The sequence below is a fragment of the Zingiber officinale genome, chromosome 7A, assembly GCF_018446385.1.
Source record: "Zingiber officinale cultivar Zhangliang chromosome 7A, Zo_v1.1, whole genome shotgun sequence".
In the NCBI taxonomy this organism is placed as follows: Eukaryota; Viridiplantae; Streptophyta; class Magnoliopsida; order Zingiberales; family Zingiberaceae; genus Zingiber; species Zingiber officinale.
Genome location: NC_055998.1, coordinates 108,527,772 through 108,548,549, shown reverse-complemented (window position 1 = coordinate 108,548,549; position 20,778 = coordinate 108,527,772). Strand labels below are relative to the sequence as shown.

At 44.9% G+C, this 20,778-nt stretch overlaps 1 protein-coding gene across 1 annotated transcript; it reads left to right on the top strand.

Annotated features, from left to right (window-relative positions):
- Positions 1 to 9,775: 9,775 nt before the first annotated feature.
- Positions 9,776 to 12,125, top strand: LOC121999598. Its single transcript, XM_042554256.1, has 2 exons — positions 9,776 to 11,117; positions 11,617 to 12,125. Exons 1-2 carry the CDS (start codon positions 9,776 to 9,778, stop codon positions 12,123 to 12,125), a joined length of 1,851 nt encoding a protein of 616 aa, XP_042410190.1.
- The last annotated feature ends 8,653 nt before the right edge of the window (positions 12,126 to 20,778 follow it).

Below are 20,778 nucleotides of genomic sequence, written 5' to 3'. Positions count from 1 at the left end.
CAGTTGCCTATGCTCATGATAAGACTCACAAATATAAAAAATTAGGATCTAAAGGTAAGAAATGTATCTTTAAAAGGTATTCTAAGACTTCTAAGGGTTATGTCTTCATTGGTGAGCAACAAGATAGAATCATCTCTAAATAGAGTCAAAAGATGCTATTTTTCTCGAAATTGACTTCCCAACACGAGGTGTAGTTGATAAAGTGATTTCCCTATTTGCAATAGAGGAGGAGGATAATGTTCTTTATCAAAAAATCATGTATCACGAGAGATGCATGAATCTAGTCAACCTAGTGGGAATGATTTTCTAATGAATAAGTTAGTTTTTTAACAGTTTAACTTATGAAGTACTTATTAGATTATTCTTTAGAGAAGGTTTGACATTGAGAATGAGGCATTGATGATTCTTCAGTTGACGATGAGGAACCTTGAATGGTTAAGGAAGCTTTGATATGCTCAGTTATAGAAGAATGGAAAATTATAATGGATGAGAAAATAAAGTCTATGAGACAGAATCAATTTAGGATTTAGTTAATATTCCTCCGAGCCGAAGGGCTATTGGGAATAAGTGGATTTTCAAAATCAAAAGGAAAGTAAACAAATCAATTAATTGATACAAAGCTCATTTAGTTACAAACGGATATACCACAATAACGGGTATTGATTTTGAAGAGATATTTTTTCTAGTTGTTAAGTTTGTGTCAATATGTGTCAATAAAGGGTATTGATTTTGAAAAAAAATAGCTCTCCTTAATGGTAATTTTGATGAGAAATCTATATGACACAACCAGAAGGTTACATTATTGAAGGCCAAGAGAATAGAGTATATAGACTTGAGAAGTCTATATATATATGGGCTAACGCAAGCGTCAAGACAATGAAATAAAAGATTTAATGAAGTCATTTTATCTTATGATTTTGAAATGATCAATAAGGATCATTGTGTTTACCTAAGAACGAAAAAAGAAAAGTTTATCATCTTATCATTATATGTTGATGATATGTCAATAGCTGGAAGTGACATAAATTATGTGACAGAAGTCAAATCGTGACTTTCATCACAATTTGACATACTAGATAGGGGAGAGGCTGAGTACATTTTAGGAGTGAAGATTATTAGAGATCGACAAAAAGACTTTTGGGTTTGTCTCAAGAGGCTTATATCATTAAGATGCTACACCACTTTAATATGTCAAATTGCAACATTAAATAAACACTTGCAGTGAAAGATGTTGTTCTGAGTAAAAGTATGTATCCCAAGACTCCTAAAGAAATAGTCGAAATGAAGAAAAAAAATCATATGTCAGTACTATTGATAATTTAATATATATTATGTATGTACTCGTCTTGATATAAGCTATGTTATTGGCTTAGTTAGTCGTTTCTAGTCAAATCCAGAATTTAGATATTAGAAAGTGGTGAAGAAGATATTCATAAATCTCAAAGAGACAATAGATTATTATCTCTATTTTCGGGGATCAAATATGAGCCTGAGTGGCTACACAGATGCAGATTGAGCGAGGGACCTTGATGACTGAAAATCCATATCTAGTTATACCTTCTTGCTAAATGGTGGGTTGTCGATAATGAAAGTTGAGTATGTGGCTTGTGTAGTGGTTGTATAAGAGGTTGTTTGGTTAAAAAGGTTCTTGAAACATTTGAATATTACTAAGGATAATGGGAGTCCTGTTACAGTGTATTGTGACAGTCAAGTCGCTATAGCTTTTTTCAAAGATCCCATATATCACAAGAAAAATAAGCATATAGAAATTAAGTATAATTTTGTAAGGGATATTATTGACAAAAAAAAGATAGTTCTTGAGTACATCCCTACGCGTAAAATGCTTGCAGATCTTTTTACTAAGCTATTGACTAAAGAGTCATTTCAAAGACATGTGAGGTCTTTGTGACTTCGAAGAATAAACATACTGTAAAGATAATTAGATATATGAAAAATGTCATGATCTATTCGGTGTATATGTCTTTGTTATATTTGAATAAAATATCGATAAGCATGTTGGCAGGTTGAGATTGATTCACTCACATGGACAATTATCTCTATTTATTAAGTATAAATAAAGGTAAGACCATAACTTATGGGACGACTTATATAACTATGAATAAAGATATACCCATAAGTTAATGTCGCTTTGATAATTGTGTCAAGATAAGATCATTTATATAATGATTGGAGTAAATGAACCCACCAATTACTGAATCTGCTTAAAGCCAGATTGGAATTTATATATTGAATTCAAGATTAGACATTAGGTATATCTAGATCGAAATATGTACGATGTTAAATATTGAGAAAAACATACGCTCTTTTTTAGTAAACAGAATAATATTATAACATGTGATTCATACCATATGTGCTATGGCGATAAGAAGGGTAGTAAGAGAATGGATTCTTACTTCTCTACTATATGAGATCTTTGAGATTATAAGTTGATCTCAATCTTACCCTAAATGATTATTTAACTGTCTACTTAAAGTTTTGATCAATGTCTACTACTTTAGCATATTTCCTGTTGGCTATGGATGATTCAGTGTATAGAGCATAACTAGGAAAATGACTGATTAAAATGAATAAATTATAGTTAAAAAGGAAGATTAATATTAATTTACATCTTTGGCATTTATTCACTGGTCGACTTATTGCATTTTTGTTGAATACTTAAAATGTGATTGTGAATAATTATATTGATTAGAGATGTGGAACATACTCTCGACATAATAGTCATTATGAGGGATTAAAAATGTTCATATTGATATAAAATGATTAATCTGGAGTAAGCAAGTTTTTGATGTCTCAGATTCGTTATATAGAGCAGCTAAGTGTAACAACTTTTTTAGTAGTAATTGCTCAGTGTGTTTGCTGTCATATGAACCATTTTCTTATAATTATAAATTGAGTGTTCTTATATGGTATTTGTGACCATCGGTCTTTATTAATATTCTTCATGATCTTTGTGATTATTCACCTTTGTGGTTTAACTTGGACGAATGAGAGATGTTGGTGTTATTATGTGCTTGAAACGCATCTCTCCGAACTTACCTCCATGACATTTCTGTTGCGGCAATGACATAAGGCAATTACAACTTTTTACGGCACACATATAACATATACAATGTCTAAGTTATAAAAGAGAAGAAAAAACAACACAGAAATTACGAAGTTTAGTTTGGGATTTAGTTTATGAAGCTTGAAGGGTTTTTCAGTTCATCTATGATTGCTCTTCTATCGGTAAAGCATGAAGATCACGTCTGCCAACTGTCATCGATCAATGTAAGTGTTTACATTTTGAGTTTGTTACCTGCTTTACAAGATGCTACATATAATTCCTTTAATTAGCTCATAATTCATTTGTCTTGCACGGTTTGATATGTCTCCAAACTGTTCGTTATTCAACACCTTTAAGGGAGTCTTAATCATCTTTAGCTTCTTATATAACATGAATCGTCTAGTGTCTCTCCTTTATTGATTCCATATCTTTAACATCACCATTTAAAAAATTGCATTTTTCATCTGCATATATATTAAAGAACCAGAAAGGTTGTCTTCTTAGTGCCTTAGGACAAATTTAAAAAGTATCATGATACAAGAACGATCATAAGCATAAATATCTTTATATTAAATACTTAGTGACCTTACAGTTTTGGTGGCCTCACCCAGAAATGTCGTTTAGTCTGATATCTTAACCTTTCTGATATTTTGTAATATCATTATAAGATATCAATGTCAATTTCAGAGGTACCTCCAGTTAGAGATATAAAGACAGTCTCAAAAGTTAAGAAAACATTATGTTTCAAAGACATTTATGCATCTCTTGTTATTACTATAACAAAGACAAATTTAATGACCCTTAATTTCATTTATTAACAATTATAAGCATTTTGTATTTTTTTATAAGGACAATAAAAATTAGCACTAATAATAATTTATAAATTCAATTTAAAATGCCATATTAACTAATATGCAGTGCCCTATTAATGTCATTTATATTACTTTATAAGAATATTGAAAATTATCATTAATAAGAATATTGAAAATTATCACTAATAGTTATTAAAAATGAGTCATCCATTCTTAAGGTTTTCATATCATCATAATTCATGCATATAACAAATTAACTTAAAATAAAAATATTTTTTAAAAAAATATAAATCAAAATGTTAATACATAATAGTTGTTCCTATTGCAATCATTTGTAACAAACTTTTTGCATCCAAAAATGTCTACACACCAACAAAACACACCCAATACTAGAGCTGTTCGCTCTCGCATTGTCTTGTCTCCACCCACTTTAGCCTTGTGCTGCTCATGTGGTCACCGCATTAACACTCGGTAAACTGAGACATCGTTCATGTGATATGATCCGGTGGTAAAGACAGGGATCCTCATTGGCGAAAGATCAACGGCACATGGAGGTCAAAGGTTAAGAGATTCAACCTCGAGACCCGACCGACCGGACGAATCAGGCCGACGATCGGACGAAGCATGCCGACCGGCCGTGAATCCCCCCGCCGAATGAAAGACAACCCGACTAGGGGTCGGGTTTTCGATGCTCAAGGTAAAAAGGTTTCATGGCCGAGCGGGCTGTCCGTTCGGCCGGGCACGAGGCAGCAAAGAGGCAGGAGCAATCGCATCCGAGCATACGACCGGGAGTCCTCCCGGTCGGACCGATACCTACAACCGGGGCAGAAGGGATATGCCTGCCAAGCGGCCGAACCGCTCGGCCCTGGAACAGACAGGAGGCGGAAGAAGACAAAGGGGGCAGGGGATAACATCATACTCGAGATGTCTGCCGCCGATAAGTAGCAGAGTTGGCGGCCGAGCTGTACACAGGATCATACGGCGGAAGCTTCCACCGTCACATCCGGGATATGCTCAGACGATTGCGGAATGACGTCAGAGGTACTTTTCTGACACGGGCTCGTTAAGGTATGTTTGGGGAAGCGTGCATGCATCGAGAAGCGTGCTCACGCCTCCCCGGGGTCCTATATAAGGACCCCCAGACGTCGACGAAGGTATGCGTGATCCTTTACTGTAGCCACAGTTACGCTGCCTCTCTCATTTCTCGCCTGACTTGAGCGTCGGAGGGTCGTCGCCGGGAAACCTCTCCCGGCTCGGCTTCTTTGCAGGTTCGTCGGAGATCTACGCCACCAGTCGGATCAGCAGCGGAGCATGCCACATCCCCAACATCCGTCGCCTCAGCGCTCGGACATGATCAAATTGGCGCCGTCTGTGGGAACGCACCTGAATCCGAGCCAAGAAGATGGAAGAAGTTGGACGTCAACTTCTGGTAACGCTCTCTCCTGAGGAGCTCGAAGCACTCATCCAGGCGCGAGCAGCAAAAATCGTGGAGCAGCAGCAGAAAGCTCAGGTCGAGCGGGCAGCCCAGCAGGCGACATCAGCCTTGAGGGGCCGAGCACCACCCGAAGACAGGCAGGAGCAGCTCTCAATATGGGGGCAAAATAAGGGACCGGTCGGCACCCAGATGGGGGCGCCACCCGCCCCGATACCTTTTCATCGGGCTCTGTTCCAGACGCCCTCGGAGGTAGCGCAAGCTAACCAAGACAAAGGATCCTCATCAGACGAAGCACCCGTCCGGGACGTCAGAAAAGGAAAGGCGCCCCGAACGGACGCGTCACCTGAGCGGATCAACCGGCAGTTTTCAGATGTCATTCTTCGTGATCCACTGCCGAAGCATTATGTGCCCCCTGCGATCAGGGAATATAACGGGACAACCGACCCAGACGACCATCTGGGTAAGTTCGACAGCACTGCCACTCTGCATCAATACACAGATGGAGTGAAGTGCCGAGTGTTCCTCACCACTTTCTCGAGATCGGCGCATCGATGGTTTCGGAGATTGCCGGACGGATCCATCACAAGTTTCAAAGAATTCCGAACGACATTCCTCCATCATTTTGCGAGCAGCAGGCGCCACCAGAAAACCAGCGTCAATCTGTTCGCCATCAAGCAAGGCGCGAGGGAGCCGCTCCGAGCGTACATCCAACGCTTCAACCAGGTGCTCATGTACATTTCAACGGTCACCTCGGAAACAATGATGAACGCGTTCATGCAAGGGCTCGTGGACGGTGACTTTTTCCGCTCGCTCATCCGGAAGCCTCCCCGGGACTATGACCATATGTTGCATAAGGCCAACGAATACATCAATGTGGAGGAAGCCCAGTCGGCGAGAAGAAAGGAAGCCCAAACAGACCAACTAGCTTCCGCCGAGCGGAAGCAGCCCGTCAGTCACCAGCCCCCTAGAGGACCGCGAGCCAAAGCCGCCCGTCCTCATCAGCACACTCGGTCGCACGCCGTCCAGCAAGTCGCGGCTGATCGGCCCAAGCCCAAGGGGAAGGTATGGACCCCGATATTTTGTTCACTCCATCAGTCAGCTACTCACAACACCCGCGACTGTCGGGGCCCCCCCCCCCCCCCCCCCAATCGCTCATCTTGCGCCAAGGAGCTACCGCCGCCGATCACCCTCACCAGATCAGCGACATCGACAACGGAGCCCCGTTCAAAGGATAGAAAGGAGATCCCCCGAGTGACATCATCATCAGCAGCCCGGAGCCCACCATCGGGCGTCGCATGAACGACCTCGACCGTCCGCTCGGGAGGAGGAGAATAGGGGCAACGCATCTCGGGGCGAGATCAACATCATTGCCGGTGGGCCGACCGGAGGAGACTCCAATAGAGCCAGAAAGGCACACGCAAGGCAGCTGAGGGTACATGCGGTCGGCTGCAGCCAAGAAAGGGCGAGCGGACCCGAGATCAGCTTCGGGCCCAGGGACCTCGAGGGAGTCGAAGTCCCACACGATGACGCCCTGATCATTCGAGCGGTAATAGCTAACTATACTATTCACCGCATTTTCATTAACACAGGCAGCTCGGTCAATATAATATTCAAGAAGGCCTTTGACCAACTGCAAATCGACCGAGCTGAACTATTGCCAATGACGACCCTCCTCTACGGGTTCATTCGGAACGAAGTCTTGCCGATTGACCAGGTCCGGCTAGCTATCTCGTTGGGCGAGGAGCCGCTCGGAAGGACAAGGACCACCACCTTCATCGTGGTTGATGCTCCTTCTGCGTACAACGTTATCTTGGAACGACTGGCTCTCAACGAGTTCCGGGCGGTCTTCTCTACCTTCTGCCAGAAGATCAAGTTCCCGGTGGAAGATCAAGTAGGGGAGGTGCGGGGAGACCAGCTGGCAGCTCGAAGATGCTATGTGGAGATGGTCCGAGTCGAAGCCAAGTCCGCTCGGAAAGTGTCGCGAGTCGAGGTAAATGCTATAACTGAAAAACCACCTTCTTTGGTTTAAGAAGAAAAAGAGGAGGTGCAGATTGACTCTTCCCGACCGGAGGCCACCACCTTCATAGCGTCCGACCTGGAGGAGAAGCAAAAGGAGAGGCTGATCAAATGCTTATAGCGAAACTGCGACGTCTTCGCTTGGTCGACCCATGAGCTGCCAGGGGTCTCGCCAAGCGTAGCGCAGCACGAGCTTCACGTCCAGCCGGACGCTCGGCCAGTGAAGCAAAGGAAAATGGATTTCAGTGCTGATCAGAATGTAATTATCCGGGCGGAGGTAGAGAAGCTTCTGGAGGCCGGCCACATAAGGGAAGTGCAATTCCCGAGTTGGCTCGCAAATGTGGTTTTGGTCTCCAAGCCGGGCAACAAGTGGAGAGTCTGCATCGACTTCCGGGACTTGAACAAGGCATGCCCGAAGGACTTCTACCCCCTGCCCCGGATCGATCAACTGGTGGACTCCACGACCGGGTGCGAGCTGATATGCATGCTGGATGCATACCAAGGCTACCATCAAGTGTCGCTCGCCCGAGAAGACCAGGAGAAGGTCAACTTCGACACGGCGGACGACACCTACTGCTACAATGTGATGTCGTTCGGGCTGAAAAATGCAGGAGCCACCTACCAGCATCTGATGAACAAGGTCTTCAGGGAGCAGATCGGACGCAACTTGGAGGTGTATGTGGATGACATACTTATCAAGTCCTTCCGAGCGGCCGATCTCTATGCTGACATGGAGGAGACCTTCCAAACATTAAGAAAATACGGAGTCAAGCTTAATCCTCAGAAGTGCCTGTTCGGAGTAAAAGGCGGGTGCTTCCTGGGTTACATCGTGACCGAGCGGGGCATAGAGGCGAACCCTAGCAAGATAAAGGCCTTGCAAGATATGCTGCCTCCTAGAAATCTTCGCGAGGTACAACGTCTCACCGGTCGGATAACGGTGCTGTCAAGGTTTATCTCTAAGACCGCCGACCGGAGCCTGCCATTCTTCAAGATTTTGCGTAAAGCTACCAAGTTTCAATGGGACGAGAAGTGCGATCGGGCATTCGAGGAACTGAAGACTTACCTGAATTCCTTACCCGTGTTGGCAAAACTGACCGTAGGTGAGCCACTTCGCATTTATTTATCTTCGACTGAGCATGATGTGGGCTCAGCATTAGTAAGGCCGAGCGGCGAAGAACAACCAGTGTACTTTTTAAGCCATATCTTAAAGGATGCTGAGTCTCACTACACCGGTCTCGAGAAGTTGGCCTTCGCCTGGGTCCTTGCCGCTTGGAGGTTGCGCCCTTACTTTTTGGCGCACACCATTATTGTGATGACGAACAGCCCGTTGGGAAGGGTATTCCTGAACCCTGAAGCATCCGGACCAGGGGCGTAGTTACTGTGGGGCGGGAGGGTGCGATCGCACCCCCTCAGATTTAGAGTAAAAAAAAATTAATATGATTAAAAATAAAATAAAAACCATTTATTTATAAATCTAAAAGTATGTGGGCTTTTATGTAAAACTCCAATCAAAAGTCAAAACTTGCGGCGTGTTTTAATTGCTATGTTTGTCCAAAAAAGTTATCTCTCTTTTCTCTTGATTTTTCTCTCCGCCGCCGAAGCTTTTATTTTTCCCTTTTCACTATTTTTTTCCCTATCGGCGAAGCTTCTTCCTCTTCCATTTTCTTCTTCCTCCACCATTACTCTTTCCTTTTTCCTTTATCCCATGTTCTTTTTCCTCCCCTAATTCTCATCTTATTTTTCCCTAATCTTAATTTTGCCCTCAAAATCCTCCATCGCACATTGCCGTTGCCATCCATGCCATTGTCGGCCTGTCATCGCACGCCGCTGCCAACGCCGTTATCGTTTGCTGCCAACGCTGTCATCATTGCTTCGCTACTATCGTTTGCTGACAACGCTATCGACGCTCCACAATAAATTTCTTTTGATTGAGGTAAAATTTTCTTACTTGATTTCTTTCGATTACGAATTTAAGTATTGAAAAAAATATGTAGTGTTAATTTTGCATATATTCATATTTTTGTTTGTTATTCAAGTATGTTAAATGTTTACACATATTGAGGTGATAAGTACATTTGATGTTTGATTTGTTATATGAATGTGAGGAATGTCATTAATGATCATTCAAAAATTTGATCAATTGAATCATATCATTTATTCCATGAATAGACTTATCATATAATTTACACCAATATTTTATAATAATAATATGCATATAAAATGAATCATCTTTATGATAAGAATTAAAATTAGATAGTCATATAATTAGAAAAATATGTTTTTATAATGTAAACATTTGACTTTATATCTTTACCAAGGGATCATTAACTCTCTATCAATTTTGTTTATTATTTGTTTTTGAATATAAATTTTTGAAAACAAATAGTCATTAATTAGATGATTATGTTTCTGAAATATTATGTTGATGATAAATTAGGTGAAATAACAATGTTGAGATATTTTAAGAAAATACGAGATGAACCTACTTCAAACAAGTCATCTCCCCCTCCACCACCTCCTCCTCCTCCGCCTCCTCTACCAGCTCCTCTTGATGCTGACTCAAATGAGTATCCTAGTGATCCTGGGCTAAGAAAGCACATTCTTGAGTATAATGTTAATGAAAGGGAGATTGTTCGACGTTACTATTTGCAAAAAGGTCCTTTTCAACCTAAAAATCATGAATTTCCTTGGCGTTCTTGTCCCGAAGAGAAACGAAAATTTCGAGCTATATGGTTTAGTCTTCATCCTAATTGGCTAGAATACAGCATTGCAAAAGATGCGGCTTTTTGTCTTTATTGCTATTTATTCAAAGCGGATCAAGGTGGTCAAAGTGGTGGTGATTCTTTTGTTACTGAGGGATTTAAAAATTGGAGAAAGAAAGAAAAATTTAATGAACATGTTGGAAATCAGAGCAGCATTCACAACAGGTGCATGATGGCGGCTTATGATTTAATGAATCAAAAACAACATATTGAAACTTGTTTGGTCAATCAGTCTAGTCAAGTAGCTATCGATTATCGTGTTCGTTTGACAGCATCAATTGATTGCATAAGATTTCTTGTGCGTCAAGGATTAGCATTTCGTGGTCATGATGAATCAACAAACTCACTCAATCATGGTAATTTTCTTGAATTGTTAAGATTTCTTGCTGACCATAATGAGGATATTAATAGAGTTGCACTAGACAATGCTCCCTCAAATCTCAAATTGACATCGCCTGATATTCAGAAAGATATTATCAGATCCATTGCTTATTTAACCAGTAATTCTATTCTTGGAGATCTCGGTGATGAATTATTTACTATATTGGTTGATGAGGCTCGTGATATATCTGTTAAAGAACAAATGGCAGTTGCTTTACGGTTTGTAGATGAAAGGGGAAATATTGTTGAGCGCTTTCTAGGCCTTGTACATGTAAGCGACACTACTGCCTTATCACTTAAAACTGCTATTGATTCTTTGTTGTGCCAACATGGATTATCTATATCTAATTTGCGGGGGCAAGGATACGATGGAGCTAGCAATATGAGAGGAGAATTCAATGGCTTAAAAAGCTTAATTATGATGGAGAACCCTTCTGCTTATTATGTTCATTGTTTTGCTCATCAACTGCAGCTTACACTTGTAGCTGTTGCTGAAAATCATATAAGAATTTCTACTTTTTTTGATGTGGTTGCACAATTGAACAATATTGTTGGAGCGTCATGCAAGCGAAGAGATATACTTCGTGACAAACAATTTGAAAAAGTTATTAAAGGAATTTGCAATGGTGATATCTTCACTGGACAAGGTATGAATCAAGAGATGACATTAAAAAGAGCTGGGAGCACACGTTGGGGTTCACATTATAATAGATTGTTAAGTTTGATACATTTGTATCCTTCAATTATTGATGTTCTTTTATTTGTTGAAGAGGAGGGAAAAGATCACAAGCAAAGGGCACAAGCAAATAATCTGTTGGAATTGATTGGAAAAATATGAATTTATATTTCAGATGCACTTAATGAAGAATATCTTGGGAGTCACGAATGATTTGTCGCAAGCTTTACAAAGAAAAGATCAAGACATTGTAAATGCCATGATTCTTGTAAGATCAAGCAAACATCAACTGCAAACTATGAGAGATGATGGTTGGGATTTGTTACTGAATGAAGTTTCTTTATTTTGTGTTAAGTATGAGGTAGTCACCCCGCACATGGAAGACTTGTTCGTCTTTCATGGGAGATCATGACGAAATATTGAAGGAAGGACAAATCTTCACTATTATCGTGTTGAAACATTTTATGAAGTGATAGATTTGCAACTTCAGGAGTTGAACAGTCGCTTTAACGAGGTGAACAAGGAGTTGTTGTTGTGTATGAGTTGTCTTGATCCATCAAATTCATTCTCTGCTTATGATAAGAGAAAATTACTTCAGTTTGCTCAGTTTTATCCATCCGATTTTTCCCCAATGGAGTTAATGCATCTTGAGCCCCAACTTGATAACTTTATTTTTGATATGCGGAGTAGCAATCAATTCTCTGAGGTTGTGGGGATTAGCCAGCTTGTTAAAAGGATGGTTCAATTGAAAAAACATCGTCTGTATCCTTTGGTGTATTTACTTTTGAAGTTAGCATTGCTATTACCTGTTGCAACTGCAACTGTAGAGAGAGTGTTTTCAGCAATGAAAATAATCAAAACCTCACTTCGAAATCGGTTGGGAGATGATATGGTAAATGATTGTTTGATACCATATATTGAGCGAGATGTGTTTGATACCATTGATAATGAAGCTATTATTCAGCATTTTCAAATATGAAATCTCGAAGAGTGATATTGTAAAAAACATATGAAGTTCATATATAATTTATTTTATACATTTTCTGTGTTGTATTATTTTTTTTAATTTGTTGAATTCGCCCCCCCCCCTAATTGAAAATCCTAACTACGCCACTGATCCGGACGGCTCATCAAGTGGACGACGGAGCTTAGCGAATTCGACATCCAATATCAACCCCGCTCGGCGATCAAGGCACAGTCCTTGGCAGATTTCGTGACGGAGGTACAAAAACCCGAGCACGAAGCTACATGGAAAATATATGTGGACGGATTGTCCACTCGGCTCAGAAGCGGAATTGGGATCCTGCTACTTTCGCCTCAGGGAGAGCGGATGCATTTGTCCGTCCGGCTGGACTATCGAGCAACAAATAATGAGGCAGAGTATGAAGCCCTCATAGTCGGACTGCAGGCCGCACGGCATGTTAGAGCCAGCCGGGTGGTGATCCACTCAGATTCCCAACTAGCCGTTCAACAACTCATGGGTGCCTTTGAGATAAATAATGTAAGACTCAGATTGTACGCGGAGACCTTTGAAAAACTCAAGACCAGCTTCACCGAGGTGGTGGTCCAGAAGATACCCCGAGCGGAGAACCAGGCGGCAGATGAATTAGCCAAGCTCGCAAGCTCGATATCGCCGGTCGTCATCCAGCAACCAATCGAGCAAGTATCCTTGGTAGCGCGTGTGGACCGGATGGAAGGCCTCACATTCCTGAGCGATTGGAGAATAGCCATCATGGAGTTTTTGCGCTCAGGTGCCACGCCGTCCGATCGGGGAGAAGCTCAGCTACTGAGGAGGAGAGCCGGCCGATTCACGCTCATCGGAGATCAACTTTACAAAAAGGCGTTCTCTCGACATCTGCTGAAGTGTGTTAGTCCGGAAGACGCCGAGTACATTCTCCAGGAGGTACACCAAGGATCTTGTGGAGATCATCCGGGCGGCCGGTGCTTGGCTAGGAAGATCCTGCTGGCCGGATACTTCTGGCCAACCCTACACGAGGACGCCGCTCGGACCGTCGCAACGTGTCTTTCCTGTCAGAAGTACCACAGTTTCTCTTATAAGCCGACGGAGGAAATGAAAGCGTCCACAGTGTCTTGCCCGTTCGACCAGTGGGGCATGGACATCGTAAGACCTTTCCCTATGGCGACCGGACAATGGAAGTTTCTACTAGTGGTCGTCGATTACTTCTCCAAGTGGGTGGAGGCTGAGCCATTGGCCAAGATAACCGAGCAGATGGTCAAGAAATTCATCTGGCAACACATCATATGTCGGTTCGGCATTCCGCGTCGGCTCGTGTCAGACAACGGGCAACAGTTCGTCGGAAAGCAGCTCGAGAAATGGTGCAAGGGGTATGGCATTAAGCAGCACTTCACGTTTGTGGTGTATCCCCAAAGTAACGGTTAAGCCGAAGTAGCCAACCGAGAGATCCTCCGAATTCTTCAGGCTCGACTCGACCACATGGGAGGAAGTTGGGTGGACAAGTTGCCGGGAGTCTTATGGGTCATCCGCACGACCCTTAAGGAGGGAACGGGAGTAACATCGTTCCACCTGGTGTATGGGGGTGAGGCGGTCGTCCCAGTCGAAGTCGGCATAGAGTCCGTCCGGATCCAGAACTATAACGTGGATAATTCTGAGTGGAGGCAGCTAGAATTGGAGCGAGCCAAAGCGTCCGTCCGGCTGATGGCCTACAGGCAGAGGATGAAGCAGAACTACAACCGCCGCGTGATTCCCCGAGCATTCCAGGTGGGTGACTTGGTCTGGAAGAAAGTGAAGTCGGTCGGGGACGTAGGCAAGCTGGAGGCTCCCTGGGCAGGACCTTTCAAAGTCGTCGAGAAGCTCCGATCGGGGGCCTACTACTTGGAGGATGAGGATGCACGACGGCTAGAGAGACCATGGAGCGCAAACCACCTCCAGCCCTATCGGGCCGGATGAAAGGTGCGCCGATGTAATATATTTCATGAATATTCCATTCGGATGTATCATTTGGTTGCAGGAATGAAAGCTATAAGAACAAAGCAAAGGCATGAGCATTGTGCACCAAGCGGGTAGCTGCATGATGGCGTGGCCAAGACCCCGTGCCGTTCGGCCGGGTGAATATTATCCGAGCCACAGGCTCGATGTCGAAGACCCCGTGCCATTCGGCCGGGCGTATATTATCCGAGCCCCATGCTCGATGTCGAAGACCCCGTGTCGTTCGGTCGGGCGTATATTATCCGAGCTGTAAGCTCATCGTTGAAGACCGTCGAGCAGCGACGTTAAATCTTAGAGTCGAATCGGCGACTATAAACCCTCCGGCCTGAAGACCGTCGAGCAGCGACGTTAAATCTTAGAGTCGAACCGGCGACTATAAACCCTCCAGCCTGAAGACCGTCGAGCAGCGACGTTAAATCTTAGAGTCGAACCGGCGACTATAAACCCTTCGGCCTGAAGACCGTTGAGCAGCGACGTTAAATCTTAGAGTCTAACCGGCGACTATAAACCCTCCAGCCTGAAGATCGTCGAGCAGCGACGTTAAATCTTAGAGTCGAACCGGCGACTATAAACCCGGCTTGAAGACCGTCGAGCGGCGACGTTAAACTCTAGAGTCGGACCGGCAACTATAAACCCCCCGGCTTGAAGACCGTCGAGCAGTGACGTTAAATCTTAGAGTCGAACCGGCAACTATAAACCCTCCGGCTTGAAGACCGTCGAGCAGCGATGTTAAATCTTAGAGTCGAACCGACGACTATAAACCCTCCGGCCTGAAGACCGTCGAGCAGCGACGTTAAATCTTAGAGTCGAACCAGCGACTATAAACCCCCGGCTTGAAGACTGTCGAGCGGCGACATTAAACTCTAGAGTCGGACCGGCGACTATAACCCCCCCGGCTTGAAGACCGTCGAGCGGCGACGTTAAACTCTAGAGTCGGACTGGCGACTATAAACCCCCCAGATGAGGCAGCGTCGCGTAAAAGCACTTCAGCGAGACATTGGCAGAGAATCCATGAAAAAAGGGAGAGTCGTTTGACCGATCGGCACGGTAAAGGAAAACACTAGGCGAAAAGCTCACAGAAATCCCTAGTGGAAGGTCGTTTGACCGATCGGCGCGGTAAAGGAAAACACTAGGCGAAAAGCTCACAGAAATCCCTAGTGGAAGGTCGTCTGACCGATCGGCGCATTAAAGGGAAACACTAAGTGAAAAGCTCATAGAAATCCCTAGTGGAAGGTCGTCTGACCGATCGGCGCATTAAAGGGAAACACTAAGCGAAAAGCTCATAGAAATCCCTAGCGGAAAGTCGTCTGACCGATCAGCGCAGTATATACAAACACCCCAGTGACAAACTCATAGGAGTCCCAGGCATAGTAGGAGATCGTTTAACCGATCGGCGAAATCAAGAAATTCCCTGCGGGAAAAAGGCCGAGCGACCGGTCGGCGCAGTTAAAAGGAACACTCGAAATGAAAGGTTAACACAGCAAGAGCGGGCATTCATTTAAAGATAGCAGTTAAAAGTTACAGATGCCACATGAAAATAAAAGACTCGCCGATCGGAAGCATTCCTGAAAATACTTCACTCAAGGAAGTCAAAGATATGCTTTGGGATGGTAGTGAGAAGCGCCGCATGCTCCGTCGCCGGGATGACCACGAATTCGGGGAGCTGACCCTTGGTCTTCAGATAATCCGCCGTGGCTGTGATGGCCAACTCGAAGGCGATGACCAGCCGGTCACACACCTTCTCTACAAACTCCGCCGAGCGGATGTAGCTTGGCCTCAAGGCAGCGACACGGCCCGGCTCCGCCTCTTGGTACTCCTTGAAGGCAGCACGGGAAGCTTCAAGAGCCTCCTGCAGGTCCTTCAAATCGCCCTTGAGCTTAGTCACCTCCTCCGAGCGGCCTTTTTGCTCACCTTCCAGCAGATCGGCCAGCTCATTCACACGTTGCTCCAAAGCTCGGGCTTCTACATTCTTTTTTTTCAGATCAGCGATGGCGGTGTTCTTCCGAGTGGTGGCCAACTCAATCTTGCGGTCATAGGATTTGACCTTTTTGTCTAGCTGGTCCAACATGTAAGCCTGATCGGCCATCTTTTTTCTCTCGGCCTCTAACAGATCTTTGGTCTTGGCGAGCTCCTTCTACAGCTCGGCATAAGAAGGGCCTCGGGAAGACGACGGGCCGCCCTGACTCTTCAGCCTCTTCAGCTCGTCATCCACCATCGCCAAGCGGTTGGAGATAGCAATCTCTTCCGCCCATCGCTGGTGTACACAGAAAGATTAAAAGGCTGACCGGGAAGGTTATATAAAGAAAAGGAAATAGGGCTTACCCCTGTGAATTGCTGCATGTGGTTATCAGCCAGCTTGTCGAGTGGTATCATGGCCACACGGGCCCGAGCGTCCGCCCACATTTCAGCGAGGGGCCCCTTCATAGTGATCATATGCTCGGGGATTGTCCGCCGATCGGACTCGGCCATAAAAGCCTCAGTAGGGAGATGCAGAGTAGCCCTAACTGTGCGGCGCTGGCCCGGAGTCGTCTGAGCGGACGCCAAAGGATCGGAGGCTGGGCTGGACAGGGTGGACAAAATGCCCGAGCGGAGGACTCAGCGTGGTGTAGGAAGGGAGGCAACCGGAACCGCTTCGATGGGAGCCACAGGCGCCTCCAACTGCGAGGGAGTCCGGTCGGAGGAGAGAGCCTCGACCGATGGTGCTTTACCGCATTGAGAGGCGGTGCCCGTCCGCTCGGACATTTGCACTATGGAGGTTGTCGAACGGAGGGCCATCTCAACTCGCCGCCTCTTCCTGTTGAGCGGGAGTTCGTCCTCCGGATCGGAGCTTTCTTCCCGAACGGTCGTCTCTTTGCTAGAAGTTGCACCGGCAGTGGCATCCATAGACGAAGCCTGAGCGGCTGACTCGCCTGCTTGCACTTCACTCTCATCCTCATGCGAGCCGACCGGAGCAATGCCCAGTTGCTCCATTTCCTTGGCCGCTGCCGCTTCGAGCGCGACCGCTTTCTTCTTCAAAATTCCGAACAGCACCGACTCCATTACGATATTTGCTGCAAAGAAAAGAGAAGGAAATCAGTTAGAACTCAAGGCAAATGTACAAGTGAAGTTCTTACGGAAGCTGCTCGGGAGGGGGGTCTGGCTCGGACTCAAACCAAATATGTACATCACTCCTTCAGGCAGGAGCTTGTTGATGTCGCGCTTCAAACCGGCTAGCAGGTTCGCTGCTTGAAGATAGTCCGGTCGGGTCTTATATTTCTTCAGCTCGGGAGAGATGGGCGGTCCGACCTGCCATTTCGTACGGAAGGGGAGCCGCCCAGGAACACGAAGGAAGAAAAAGTTCTCCTTCCAGTGTTTGTTGGAAGAAGGCAACTTATCAAAAAAGACTAAGTCAGGCCGAGCTTGAAACAGATAAGTGCCCGGCTTGGACTGCTTGGGGTAATAAAAATAATAGAAGACCTCCGGGCGAAGGGGAATGTTGTGTATCTTAAATAAGACCACAACCCCGCACAGGAGGCGAAAGATATTGGGAACCAGTTGGGCGAGCGGAATGCCAAAAAAGTTACAAACTTCAACAATGAAGGAATGGAGGGGAAACCGCAGACCGGCTACGAATTGGTCACGGAAAAGATAAAAGGCGCCACTTGGCGGTTTGTGAGGTCGAGCGGAAGGTGAAGGTAAAATTAGCTCAAAGTCGGAAGGGATATCAAAGGCGTTAAACAGGCTCTCGGCATCGCGCCGATCGAACCACGACTCCATGGTGGTGTACCACGGGCCGAAAGTCGGGTCCGCAGGCTGAGAGGAGCTTGCCATCGCCAGAGCAATGGAGGAAGCAGAAATCGAAAGGGAAAGCAAATGCGCAAGCAAAAAAAAGGAACAAAACAGTGACCAAAGGACGAAACGCGATTGAGAATGCGAAGAAAACACAGGGATGAAAGGAAGAAAGGAGGGAGAACCTTACAAAGGAGTTGAGGATCGAAGGAAGAAGGGGGAGAATCGTCGGAGAAGGGAAATCGGAGTCGCCGGAACGCTAAAGCACCGAGGAAGGCTGCGGGACACGCGAAGGCAAGAGTGCGGCGGAGGAAGAAGGTGAAGGCTTTATAAGGTCGGGCCCGATCGGCCTCGACCGTCGGATGCATGTCACAAGAACCGAGGCCCACATCGGGCCGTTCATTTCAAACCGCCGATGTCCCCTCGGACACGTCGCTGAGCCGTATGATGACGCCAGCGGAGGCGCCACGTGGCACCATGCCACAGGGGCGCATTTAATAAGCGTCATTACGGCGCGCAATGCGCGTGCTCGGTCTTAATGGAGAGGATTTGCATAATTCCGAGGAGATCCGAAGGGTGTCAGCGTTGACCGTCGACACGGTTGCAAAGCCAGCAGCAGTAAGAAGCCGAACGGCCGTGAGGAGGAACATTCCAGAAAGCGAGAAAGCGGTGTCACTCCAGCCGACCGGCAGTCCAGTTAGTCGGACTTAGCGCCTCCTTCGACTAGACTTGAAGGGAAGGCATGTGATCCAGTGGTAAAGACGGGGGATCCTCGTTGGCGGAAGGTCAATGACACGTGGAGGTCAAAGGTCAAGAGATTCAACCTCGAGACCCGACCGACCGGACGAATCAGGCTGACGACCGGACGAAGCATGCCGACAGGCCGTGAATCCCCTCGCCGAATGAAAGACAACCCGACTAGGGGTCGGGTTTCCGATGCTCAAGATAAAAAGGTTTCATGGCCAAGCGAGTTGTCCGTTCGGCCGGGCACGAGGCAGCAAAGAGGCAGGAGCAATCGCATCCGAGCATACGACTAGGAGTCCTCCCGGTCGGACCGATACCTACAACCGGGGCAGAAGGGATATGCCTGCCGAGCGGCCGAACTGCTCGGCCCTGGAACAGACAGGAGGCGCAAGAAGACAAAGGGGATAGGGGATAACATCATACTCGAGACGTCTGCCGCCGATAGGTAGCAGAGTTGGCGGCCGAGCCGTACACGGGATCATACGGCGGAAGCTTCCACCGTCACATCCGAGATATACTCGGACGATTGCGGAATGACGTCAGAGGTACTTTTTTGACACGGGCTCATTAAGGTATGTTTGGGGAAGCGTGCATGCATCGAGAAACGTGCTCGCGCCTCCCCGGGGTCCTATATAAGGACCCCCAGACGTCGACGAAGGTATGTGTGATCCCTTACTGTAGCCACAGTTACGCTGCCTCTCTCATTTCTCGCCTGACTTGAGCGTCGGAGGGTCGTCGCCGGGAAACCCCTCCCGGCTCGGCTTCTTTGCAGGTTCGTCGGAGATCTACGCCACCAGTCGGATCAGCAGCGGAGCGTGCCACGTCCCCAACATCCGTCGACTCAGTACTCGGACAGGATCATGATAGATTTATAAGAATTGATAATATGAAGTTTAACTATCATATGTTTATGTATTTATATTTATCTCCATTTATATATGTAAAATTATCTAGCGGATCTATATTTTTTTATCATGATTTAATATATCATGTGATAAAGTAGTTACTTTTAAAGTACATGAGATTTAACAATTAGATTAAAAAAAACAAATTTTAAAAAGAAAGGTTTCTAATTAATGCTATTGGCATCTTCTACTAACGATCCATGTTTTCAACAAAAGACGGTCTCCTCGGGGCGGTGCGATGGTTAAGACATAGGGTGTTACCACATGAGGTCTTGGGGTCGAAACTCGGTGTGACCGAGCATAACCTCCCCCATGTCTTGGCCATTTGCACTAATGGCTAGTAGTCACCCGTGATTTACGTCCTCCGTGTTGACCTAGGGACGGATTGATGGGGGCGCTGGGGGCAAGCAAATCACCTTTTTACCACATATTTTCAACAAAAGACTAGTAATCATTACTTAAATACTCCAGATGAAGAGTGATGCATGCTAACTATAACTGCACTCAAATAATAAAATTATTATACTCAGGAACAGTAGAATTGAGTATCAGTTTACGTGCAATTGAAGACTATCTAGATCAATTGAATTGAAGAGAATTATTGTGAAAGCAATTGCACTAAGAAAACAAAATTAAAAGACGGGGAGAAAATCAATTATTGAGATAATTTTATATTTTAATTTCATCATAATGATAGTAGCGATAGTAGACAATGTAGTTGTTAATATCCTTTTGCTCCATTTCAAGAATACATGGATGTAGCTATTCTAATGCGACCCCTACTTTCATGGTACTCGAACTATGATAGATTTTTTATGCTCTTTGATAACCAATGGTATCCTAAGAAAGTTTTGAATATTTTATGAATAAACTCTCAAGTTCAATTCTTATAAATCCGAAATCAAAGTTCGCATTTCGATTCTTCCTTCTTTCCCTAAAATATATGTAAAGTTTGTTAAGGCATATTAACATGTTATGCATATTAACAACTGAATCAAGGATCAACATATTATACGATAAAAAAGAAGAATAATAAACTATAATTATCAACTCAATGTCAGATTACTTTTTAATCTTAGAATTTAGAAGACTACTTTATCACAATAGAGAAACAAGTCAAAGACATCAGTTTGTAGATGTTGATGATGCCTCTAGATGATCTCTAGCTCTTTTGATCTCTTTAAAGATGGGGGGTGGGGGGTCTTGTTATGAGAACTCCATGATGACTTGAACCGGTGCCCCTGATT